Raw genomic sequence first — 10,782 nt, 5'->3', positions numbered from 1 at the left:
CTGGGCCCTCAGGGCCACTGCATAGCTTCATGACTTCTCCTAGTTTCCCACCTTCCCGGCCATCCCACCCCAACTCTTCCAGCAGGGGAAGGGACAGGCTCCTGGGACTCCAATGGGGACATCTGGACACACAATGGCCCTTTCCTGGGACCGCCCACAAACCCCTTGGCCCCAGCCTCCCAGCCAACTCCAACTTGCCCTTTTTAACTCCAGCATCACCCACGACTGAAGTTTGTAGGAGTAACAACGGTTGAGCTCAACTTGCCTCCATTTTTCCCTCCTTTGCCACCTGACAAAGATGAGAAGGAACCCAGGACTCCCAGAGCCCACCTCCTCCTACCGGTGCCCCCACCCCTACTCCCCACCCAGGGATCCAAGCCACCTCCCCCCATAGCAACGTCCTTCAAGCTTGTCCTTGAAGACCCAGGAGGGAGCCTAGGACCGAAGCCTCAAGATTCCAGGTGCGCCCCTGCCCTCCCCACCCCGCCACAGGCTCCAGGCAGGAGCCGGGGAGCCTGTGGGGTCCTCCCTCCTGCTGCCTGACACCCAATCAGAGTGAAACTGATCCAGGGAGGGCAAGGAGCCAGCGGCGGGGCCCAGAATAGTGCTGTGCGCTGGGTGTTGCGCACTCGCTCCTCACTTGGTCGGGGTTGGCCGCATGGAGCACACGCTGTGCCGGGTAGGGGTCCCGGGGAACGGGTGCTGGGGCAGCAGAGGCCAGGAGACGGCGAGCAGACCGCTGTGTGTGTGTGCGCATGTGTGCGTGTGTGTGCATGTGTGCATCTGTCTGTATGGTTATTCTTCGTGTAAGGGACATCTGTGGTTCTGTGTGTATCTGGGAATGGTTGAGTGTGTGGTTTTCTGGATGTGTAGAAGTGTGTGTGCGTGTGTGTGTGCGCGTGCGCGCACACTGTGGGGGGTGTACATGTGTGTGTGGGTGTGCACACAAACACGTGTTGGGAAAAAAAGCTCTTTTGTTGTTTGGGAATGTGGGACATGTTCCCACCCCTTCAGGCCTTCTTCTCCCCACAGAACCCATCCTGGAGCCACCTTGGGGGACCAGAGCATCAAGGTAAGTGGAGCCTCTTCTCCCACTTCCTTTGTCTCCCACCTTTGTGGGCCCCCAATCTCCTCTGCTCTCATAGCCCGGCTTTTGTCTCTCTCTCCTTTTCCTGCTTTATCCTGTCTCTTTTCCCTTTGTACCTCACCTCCTCCTTCATCTCTCAGAAGAAGAAGGGGGACAGATCTAGAATCTGAAGACTGACCCTGGTTCTGACTTTATCACTTACTAGCTGTGTGAATTGTGGCAAGTTGCTTAACCTCTCTGATCTCAGGTCCCTCTTTAGTAAAATAAGGATGATCATTAATACCTCCTTTATAAGATTGCTGTGAGGTTTGAGTGACAAATACGTAGGAGAAAAACCCTAGGGGAGCTTGCAAATATTAAATATTATTATTGATAACATTTTAATTGATTTTGTTGTGTTACTCCCTATTAACCAAACAGGCCTCATTCCCCGTTCCAGAGATGAGCTTCCTAGAACAAGGAGAGAACACTTCATGGCCATCACCGGCCATGAGCACTGGCTCAGAGAGAAGCCATGGGAAACAGGGCACCAAGGCCTCACGATGGACAAGGCAGGAGGCTGTGGAGGAAAGGGAGCTGCTGGGTCTGGGGGAAGGTGAGGCCAAGGCCAGTTGTGGGGGGTCGGGAGTGGGGGGCAATGGGCTGTGCCAGAGCCTCATCTCGTAGCCTCAGTCTTTCCAGATGGGAAAGGTCAACTGCATTGCAGACCCAGGGGCCTGGCACAGCCAACTCAGGACAGACCCACTGTCCTGTGTGACTCTGAGACTCCGCTTTCTCACCTTCAAAATGGGACCGCAGCTGCCAGGCTTTCCAAGGCTGCTGTGAAGTTGACCTGAGCCAGCACATACGAAAGTGCTCCACAAGACAGGCTTACTGTCCTCTGCCCCTCCAACAGATCCAACCGATTCCCAGGCCAGGCCACCTGCTGAGTACGCCGGGCTGGAGGCCACATTCCCCGAGGCGACGCATTTGTCCCAAGCTGCTCCCTTGGCCCGGTTGGGCTCCGCACCCACAGAGTGGGACATCTTCCCCTCCGACGACGTAGCCTCAACCGCAGGCTCCAGCACAGATGGTCTGGAGCTAGACCTAGAGTTCCCGGCCACTGGGGCCTGGGGGTACGAGCTGGGCATGGTGGAAGAGAGGCCTGCCTTGTGCCCCTCCCCGCGGGCCCTCCTACCCAAGCCGGGCTGGGACGATGAGCTGCAGAAGCCGGGGGCACAGGTCTACATGCGTTTCATGCAGGAGCACACCTGCTACGATGCCATGGCAACCAGCTCCAAGCTGGTCATCTTCGACACCACGCTGGAGGTGAGGCCGTGGCTCTGCCCCGCTGCCCTCCGCTGGGGCCACAGTCCCTGCTCACAGCCGCCAGGACACTCTGCCAGGCAGCCCCTGAGATTGCCCTCCCGGATGTCTTCAGAGCACCCCGGAGGCCAGGGCTGGGGAGGGCTTCCCTAACCTAACTGCCATCCGCCATTTAGTATCCATAGGGTCTTGGGTCAGTCAATTTACCTCTCTCGTCTCTAAAATAGGGATTGATCAGAAGGGCATGCCGCTCTCGATCTTGGCATCATGAGTTCGAGCCCCACGTTGGGAGGAGAGAGTACTAAAAATAATAATAGTAATAAATAAATAATAAAACAAAATGGGGACAGGAATGCCTGCTTTGCCCTACAAGCTTCAGAGGACTCCTGAGACAACCCAGGATAAACAGGAGCACTTGCAAACCCCAGAGTATATGGAAGACACAGCAGGATGGTCTAGGAAAAACAGCAGAGAAATCTTGGTAATAGAAAATTAAGATGCGCTCCAGTCCCTTCTCTTCCACTAGGATAAGCTCCCGAATGCCTGACTCCATTCTCACCGTCACAGAGCACGGGCCGATGTCTCCAGAAGCATGGCCTGAGAACCACTCACAGAGCCCTGAGTCTAGTGGTAGACGAGCAAATTTGTTTATTTTAGTAGCTTTGTATTTATTTTGATATGCGTTAGAAAAATACACCCAGAATAAATGCCACCAGTGTAGATGGTATTAGTTCAGATGAGGCCACATGAATCAAAATCAGATTTATTTAGAGAAGGGTATTCTGTAAGTATTATGTAATTAAGTATATCTCCAGTGCTTAGATTAGGAAAAACTAGACGGTGTGTGACTGCCCACACATGGCTTCTGAGTGGAAACGCTGGCTTAGGGGAGCCAGTGGAAGGGATCATGGCCTCTGGCCACCAGCAGCCTCATCTCTAAGCAAGTGTACCTGCCGAGGACCATGTCTAGGGGGCGCCGTAGCATAGGAAAGGCAGTAGAGCTCATGTACTGGAGATTCCTGCTGAAGGCCCCAGGGAAGGCCCCTGGTTGAGACAGAGTACCACTGAGGGGCAAGGAGAGCCTCACCCCTCACTGTTCTCTCTGGACCTCAGATCAAGAAGGCCTTCTTTGCCCTTGTGGCCAACGGCATCCGGGCGGCACCTCTGTGGGACAGCAAGAAGCAAAGCTTTGTGGGTGAGGAGGGGCAGGGAGGCAGAGGTGGTGGGGAAGGGAAAAAAGATCCTTTGCGGTGATTCTTGGGCTGAGCTCTGACGCGCCGCAGGCTTGAGCAGACCCTCGGGTGGAGCCTAGCTGGGGGTTGGCACGGGGGACATCAGGTCCCGGTCTTGTGGCCTCTAGGCCGGAGACCCTACATGTGGAGTAGGTGTGACTGGCTGACCGGTCCAGCTCTACTCCCCCCATGGTCCCACGTTACAGGTGCTAGATAGGAAGAGAGGAGAGGAAGAGGGAGAAATTAGGAGCATAGGAGGTGAGGGGAGGAGAGAGATGACAGGGGAAGCATAAAAGGGACAACCTCATTTCTCAGGCATGGGAGGGGGCTGGCCTGCTTCCCTCTTTCCACAACTCCCACAGCTGTCTCAGTCCTCGGCCTCTGGCAGAGCAGGGAAGGGGGTCTGACCCTTCAGCCTGCCTCTCACCACAAGGCCCCAGGCTGACCCCCGCCCCCCAACCCCGCAGGGATGCTGACCATCACGGATTTCATCTTGGTGCTGCACCGCTATTATAGGTCCCCGCTGGTGAGGAGTGGGCTGGGGGTCCCGGGGGCTCCCATTTGGGCTGGGGCAGAGGTTGGCTCAGGGAGCCTGGCGTCCTGAGGGGCCCATGTTCTGACTTCTGGAGTCTGTCAATGTCTCTAGGTCCAGATCCATGAGATTGAAGAACACAAGATTGAGACCTGGAGAGGTGAGCTGATGGGGGGCTTGGTGGGGGGACCTGGAAGGGACTGAGGGTGTGTGGGTGAGGGTGGGGCCAAGCACCCGAGGTCGAGGCTGGGCAGTGGGGATTTCCTGGAGGGAGCAAGGGAGGGGTGAGAGGAAGCCCAGGGGACCGGAGGGCAGAAGACCGTCTGGGAGTCAACTGGTGACGGGCAAGACAGTCAGCTCCCTGGGCCTGACTCTGGCTTTGCCTACAGAAATCTACCTTCAAGGCTGCTTCAAGCCTCTGGTCTCCATTTCTCCCAACAGCAGGTAAGGATCCTCAGCCACCCACCTGCACCTCCCCACAGTCCCCTTCCCCAGCTCCACGAGTCCGAACTCATGGGCTCATCCTGCCTGGGACGAGGCAGCCTGCACACCCTTTCTTCCTTTTGCATGGGCTGGGGTGGAGGGTGTCTCTCCCCGAGACCCACTGCTCCCACCTCTGCAGCCTGTTTGAAGCTGTCTACATCCTCATTAAGAACCGGATCCACCGTCTGCCGGTCCTGGACCCAGTCTCGGGCGCCGTGCTCCACATCCTCACACACAAGCGGCTGCTCAAGTTCCTGCATATCTTTGTGAGCTGGAGCACAGCCTCAGGGGGTCCCCCAGGGGGTCACACAGTCCTTGGCCCAACGGACTGGGAAGGGGGCCACTGGGAGCCCTCAGGGACCTGCCCCCCACCGACCCCCACCTGTCCCTGACCCACCAGGGTGCCCTGCTGCCCCAGCCCTCCTTCCTCTCCCGCACCATCCAAGATCTGGGCATCGGGACATTCCGGGACTTGGCCGTGGTGCTGGACACAGCACCCATCCTGACAGCACTGGACATCTTTGTGGACCGGCGTGTGTCTGCGCTGCCGGTGATCAATGAAGCTGGTACCTGAACCTGGGAGTGGAGCTGGCTGGGCTGGGGTGGCGGCGGCAGGCAGGGGTCTGGCATCGGCTCAGGACCCAGGGTGGATCTGGGGCTATAGGTCTGCCTGCTTTGAGTCTTGGACCCATGACTTAGCCTCTCTGTGTCTCAGGCGTCATTTTGAAGCCAGTAGCCTGGAGGGGGTGTCCAGTAATTCCTTCTGAAAGCCCGCCCCTGGCCTTTGCACGGTATCCTGGGCCTGATGTGAACCTCTTCTCTTTCTCTCCCCACCCTCACCCCTGCAGGACAGGTTGTGGGCCTCTACTCCCGCTTTGATGTGATTGTAAGTGTGTGTAGGGATGGGGAACTGAGGGTGCCATGGGGAGAGGCTGTGGGTGCGAGGATTGGTGGAGGGATGTCTGTGGACTTTTACGGGTGTAGAGGGGGCAGCATCTGGGGTCTGGGGTCTGGCTGAGGGGCTGACTCCCATGGCACTTCCCTCCTTGCCCCAGCACTTGGCCGCCCAGCAAACCTACAACCACCTAGACATTAGTGTGAGAGAAGCATTGAAGCAGAGGACACTGTGTCTGGAGGGGGTCCTTTCCTGCCAGCCCCACGAGAGCTTGGGGGAAGTCATCGACCGCATCGTCCGGGAGCAGGTACCCCACGCCTCTGCCTACGCTCCCCCAAGACATATGGCCCAGTCCTCATGAGCAGCTCCAGCTGTCCCTACACACCAGGCACCTGCCCTGTCCTCCCATTTCATGGCCATTCCAAGCTCTCGGTGTCCACACTGGTCTGCCACTGCTCTTGCTCCTGGGGCCCCCATGTAAAAGGGACACTTTGCATTGCCCTGAGTGGTCAGAGCCACCCCTAACTGATTTCTAGGAGACATGCTTTTCCTCCCCATTACGTTGCATTCATGCCCCTGATTCTTGGTGCCAACCTTGCTGCCTGCTGTCACCACACGACAATGCCCGAGCCCTCACTGACCCTCTGTGCACCCACAGGTGCACCGGCTGGTGCTAGTGGACGAGAGCCAGCATCTCCTGGGCATCGTGTCACTCTCCGACATCCTTCAGGCACTGGTGCTCAGTCCTGCTGGTATCGACGCCCTCGGGGCCTGAGAGCATCTGAGTCCTTCCTCCCAGGCCACCTCTCACACGCCGAAGATGACGAAGGGAGCCAGGGGACCCGGCCCCCGTCTTCCCCCACCCCTGTTTGCTGGTTTGGCCCTGGTTCAGGTAGGCTCTACTCTGGGCCAATGGCCTCAGCACCTGTCCATCGATTTTTCGGGGCGTTCTCAGATCTCAGACCGGGGCACCTCAAGGATGGGAGTGGCTCAGCTCATGGCTGAGGAGCCCCGTGAAAACTCCACGGGTCGGGACTCCCCATGGGGACCCCACTTTGTCCCCATCTCAGCTGAAGTCACAGAGGTCCTCCTAAGAGGGATGGGCAAAGCCTGGGGTAAAGGCAAGGACAGTGCTGTGATTTCAGATGCTCTTGGGAGACTGACTCGCCCTATCCCAACTCAATTTTCACCTGTTTGGAATTCCACTGCAAGGAAGCAAGTCAATAAATCTTTGTTGAGTGGAATTTCCATGCTCAGTAGGAACTATGCTGACAGGAGGGCGCTTCTCTCTAAGTACTCATCTCAGTAAATCCTCTCAGACTCTTGGCTGGTAGCATGCTTGCTAGGGACTCAAACAGACTCCACGTGCTTGGCCATGGATGGCGACACAAGGTTCCCCTATTGGAAAGGTGACCTCCCCTCCCACTGTGTATTCACTGTGTTCCCTTCTCTTTTCCCCACAGGCTTCTCCAGCCTTACCGTAATTGCCCCTGCCCTGCCTATGCTCCCAGAAGCCCTCACGAATGCCCAGTGCACCATGGGATGATGAAATGAAGGAGAACGGCTGAGTCAAGCCTCGAGATCCATGAGCCAGAAGCACTGGGATTACCCCAGGGCCAGCTGTCCTGGGGCCATCCGTGTCACTTTCCCCCCGACCTGGGGTGTGACCAGACCCAGCGGGGCAGCAAGCCCTTAGCTGTTGGGGTTCACTGCGGGGCTCTGGCTTCCTCAGTTTCTGGATTGCCTGGGAGTCCCAGCTGTTCTCCTACAACCACTAACGTGGTTCCCCACCGCTGTGCCCCTGCCCCCCAGCTCCTCCCAGAATTGTCATTTCAGGGCTGTTGGTGGTCGCCATGGAACGGCAGCCCGGGGTGGGGTGGGGGGTCCTCCCTCGTCCTCATCCTGAGCACCAGCAAGTGCTGTTCTCAGGCCCCTGTGTTTGGATCACTGAGGATGAACCCTTGAGGAAGCATAAATGGAAAAAGAACAGCCCATGAACTTGAATTGTGGAAGTTTCCCTCAGAGAATGCCAGTCATTTGACCCGAACCTATGGCCTGACCTCTGTGCTTTCTGAATTCAAAGACACTAGGGAAGGTCTGTGATGGACACCACGACTGGCATTTCTTTGGCGCATAGGGTGTTAGCCCACTGAAATTCCTTTTTTCATCTTTTATTTATAACAAAACAATGAAGAAGATCCGAATTAGCTAATTATGCAGTAAATACAACTCAGTCTACAAACTCATCTGCAGGAAACATAACTTTATTTTTCTAACACTGAATGGAGTTTCTGTGATGAACCCCACTTCACCAGGTGGGAGAAATGAGTCTCAGTCAGTTTGGGGCTCATCCCCCCCGCCTTTTCCTGGGCTGAATCTGGTGGGGAGGGGAGGGAAAGGCTTTAAGTAGTGTGAGACTTTGTTCCTCCGTCATCATCATTCGCGCATGGCCAAACCAGCTAAAACAATCCTGTTCCCATCTTGTTGTCACTGGGTTGGTCATGGGTGGACCTGGCACCTGCTAGGTGCTCTCTCAGTCCCTGTCACGAAGCCTCCCTGGGCCTGCCTGCTCCTGGGGTGTGAGGACGTTCTAGTTCCCAGACCTGCACTCATCTGGGCTTCTGGAAGCTCTGCAGAGCAGTTCCAAACCCATCGGCTCAGACCGACAGCAAGTGGTCTGCTTTATTCTACATTTTGCTTTACTTCAGCCTCTACCCTGAAACATAGGGCACAGGGCTCTTCTACTCTTGTCATCTACAGATCTCTCTGGGGGTATTTGTCACACTCCCCCCTTCCCTTCAGATACAGCTCCCTTCTCGGGGCCCTCTTCTCAGGGGCCCCTGAAATGTGGACCTCAGAGATCTCCACATTCTCTTCGTTTCCCCAACCCTCATCAACCTGGGGAATCTTTATGAGTGGGGCCTTTTCTCTAACCCACTATGCTTTCTTCCAAACCCACTGTACGTGTCTTGCGTTTCTTGCCACCTTTCTTGAGGGTCAAATTCCAAAACCAAGACCCGGTTTCTGTGGTTTCATCCCTCCCCTGTGGCAATGGACACTGTAGGTCTGCCTTCCAGTGGGGAGAGGATAGGCTTATATTCCTAAAATACGATCCCACCTCATTCCCCTCACAGAGCAACAGAGTGGAGACATTTGTACCTGATGAGTTGGACAGCAAATGAAGGCCTTTTTTCATAGACGCCCAGCCTCTGTTTCCAATTTTTCCATAACCCACGGTTCAGTGCCAGCTCTGCTCTGGCCCTCCCTGGGAAGGCCCGGGCCTTGGGCTCAAGTGGGATGATGGGATGGGGGTGCTTCTCTGGGCCTGTGTCAAGGGACAGTGTCCTCAGAGAGCCTGGGGCAGGCCGCCTCCAGCTGCAGCTGACTGGAGGCTAAGTATAGTGGGTCAGTCTCTGAGCGGTTGCCCAAGATGGCGCCCCATTAGCAGACCTTCAGGAGTCATGGCACTGACAGAAAGGGCATCCTGAGGAAGTCACTCCTTCCCCTTCTTGCTCCCCCTGAGAGCAGATAGGTCTCCAGCCTCCACCATGCTGAGGACCCAGCCATTCCCCCCTGGGCCCTTCTGTGAGGGGCCCCACCATCCCCGCCAGCCCCCTGCTTCAGCCCTCCTTCTCGGATGACAGTCAGCCCTCAGTTCCCAATAGTCTCCAGCACCATGGCTTCTAGAACAGAGTCTAAGGGTTGCCATAGGGACTACTCCTGAATAAAAGTGTAAAACCCACCCTGCTTGACCTTCTGTTCATACCTCTGAGCCTGGGGCTGGCTACACTCTTCAGGCATCACTGGCTCCATCCCCCTGACTCCTGCCCCAACCTCCAAAGCGCCTTCAAGTTTCCGGGGCCTCCAGCCTGGACTCCCCTTGGGTTCTCAGCCCACTCCCTCTCTTCTCTCACACCATCTCTACTGCCATGTCAACCTTGGCAGTGTACCAGGATCCCCCCACCCCCACCCCAGAGCAGGGGTGGGTGGGGGAGCTTTATAAGATGGAAATTCCAGGGCCTATGCCTAGAGATGCTAATATCCTGACTTGGGGGTGGGACCTGGGCAACAGTATTTATTTTCTGTAGACAGTAGAGATTTATGATGCATAACACGTGATGAGCATGATGGCTTGCCGAGAGATAAGGATGCCTCGTTTCCATAATTAGGAAAATCATTCATCACGTTATTGCATCTGTATTATTTGTCAGGACTAAAATCTACAAGAAGAGCTGGCTAAGGGCAGGAACACAGTGTAGGAGAGACACAATTTGCTGGCAATCTTGCTGGCCTTCCAAACATCCACAAATACAGAAGAATTCAGTACGATGTCCTGTATACCCATCCTGTGATGGCAGTTGTCAGAATTTTTATTTGACATGCATCCTAAAACTGGAATCAGAAATAAGGAGTTGGAACCAAACTAGTATTAACAAGTCAAACCGCATCCAGAGCTAAAACATCTAAGATCAGGAGCAGGTAGACAGCCAGAAAACATCAGGTACTCGATTTATTTTTACTCCTGGGAGTGCTGCCTAAATGTTTTTCAAAGGGAAAAGCTGATTTCTTTTCTTTTTTTTTCTTTTCTTTTTTTTTTTAAGATTTTAGTTATTTCTTTGACACACACAGAGAGGTAGAGGGCAAGTACAAGTAGAGGGAGCAGCAGGCAGGGGAGAAGCTCCCTGCTGAGCAGGGAGCATGATGCAGGGCTCCATCCCAGGATCCTGGGATCATGACCTGAGTCTGTGACTTAGGTGGGCACTCCCTGAGACAGCAGACCCCTGGTGGTCCGGTGATCTGAAGGAACAGCACACCGGAAAGGCAGAAGTGGCTCTGGTTGGTAGAAATCCCTGCCCCGCTCTGAGCCCGGCCCCCACGCTCTGCATGTATAAGGCGCTCTCCCAGCTGAATCCCGGCACAGGTAGGGGGCTCAAGAGCTATGCCCTTATCATCAGGAATTCCTCCCAATTCTCTCATGATTTCTTCCCCATAATCAGTAGGAAAAGCTCTGCATCGTCCCCTCTTCTTCCTTCCCCTGCCTACTCTTCCAGGCTCTTTTCATCCGACAAACGTTGATTAACTGTCTCCCAGGTGCCAGACACAGAGTTGGCCACTGGGATCCAAACCAAAAGGAGTGTGCTTTGTGCCCTCCAGGGGGGTACACAGGTGGCTGGGGAGACAGTTGGGTTGCCGACAAGGTGAACAGGCTAAGTGCTCTGTTCTGTAACATTTGCATGGGGAGGCGGGG

At 55.5% G+C, this 10,782-nt stretch overlaps 1 protein-coding gene across 3 annotated transcripts; it reads left to right on the top strand.

Moving 5' to 3' along the window:
- The first annotated feature begins 626 nt into the window (after positions 1-626).
- On the top strand, positions 627-9,394 carry PRKAG3 (protein kinase AMP-activated non-catalytic subunit gamma 3). 3 transcript variants are annotated; one of them, XM_047722659.1, is made up of 14 exons: positions 627-679; positions 1,033-1,072; positions 1,527-1,682; positions 1,983-2,395; positions 3,506-3,587; positions 4,092-4,150; positions 4,271-4,316; positions 4,546-4,600; positions 4,779-4,905; positions 5,040-5,205; positions 5,488-5,525; positions 5,695-5,841; positions 6,193-6,426; positions 6,998-9,391. In XM_047722659.1, the coding sequence occupies exons 1-13, from the start codon at positions 659-661 to the stop codon at positions 6,307-6,309; spliced, it is 1,467 nt and encodes a 488-aa protein (XP_047578615.1). In that variant the 5' UTR covers positions 627-658; the 3' UTR covers positions 6,310-6,426; positions 6,998-9,391. The 3 variants fall into 3 exon arrangements, with proteins under 3 accessions (XP_047578615.1, XP_047578617.1, XP_047578616.1); XM_047722660.1 differs by having other exon boundaries at positions 631-679; positions 1,508-1,682; positions 6,998-9,296; XM_047722661.1 differs by lacking the exons at positions 3,506-3,587; positions 4,092-4,150 and having other exon boundaries at positions 6,998-9,394.
- The last annotated feature ends 1,388 nt before the right edge of the window (positions 9,395-10,782 follow it).

Source organism: Lutra lutra, chromosome 3 (genome assembly GCF_902655055.1).
Source record: "Lutra lutra chromosome 3, mLutLut1.2, whole genome shotgun sequence".
Taxonomy (NCBI): Eukaryota; Metazoa; Chordata; class Mammalia; order Carnivora; family Mustelidae; genus Lutra; species Lutra lutra.
The sequence above is the reverse complement of the archived record's forward strand: the minus strand, read 5'-3'. Positions and strand labels throughout refer to the sequence as shown.

Bases quoted from the DNA above. Each gene is read 5' to 3' on its own strand.
- PRKAG3 (XM_047722659.1), top strand. From the start codon at position 659: ATGGAGCACACGCTGTGCCGG. The intron at 2,396-3,505 runs GTGAGGCCGTGG...TCTGGACCTCAG, and splicing joins TCTTCGACACCACGCTGGAG to ATCAAGAAGGCCTTCTTTGC. The intron at 5,842-6,192 runs GTACCCCACGCC...GTGCACCCACAG, and splicing joins ACCGCATCGTCCGGGAGCAG to GTGCACCGGCTGGTGCTAGT.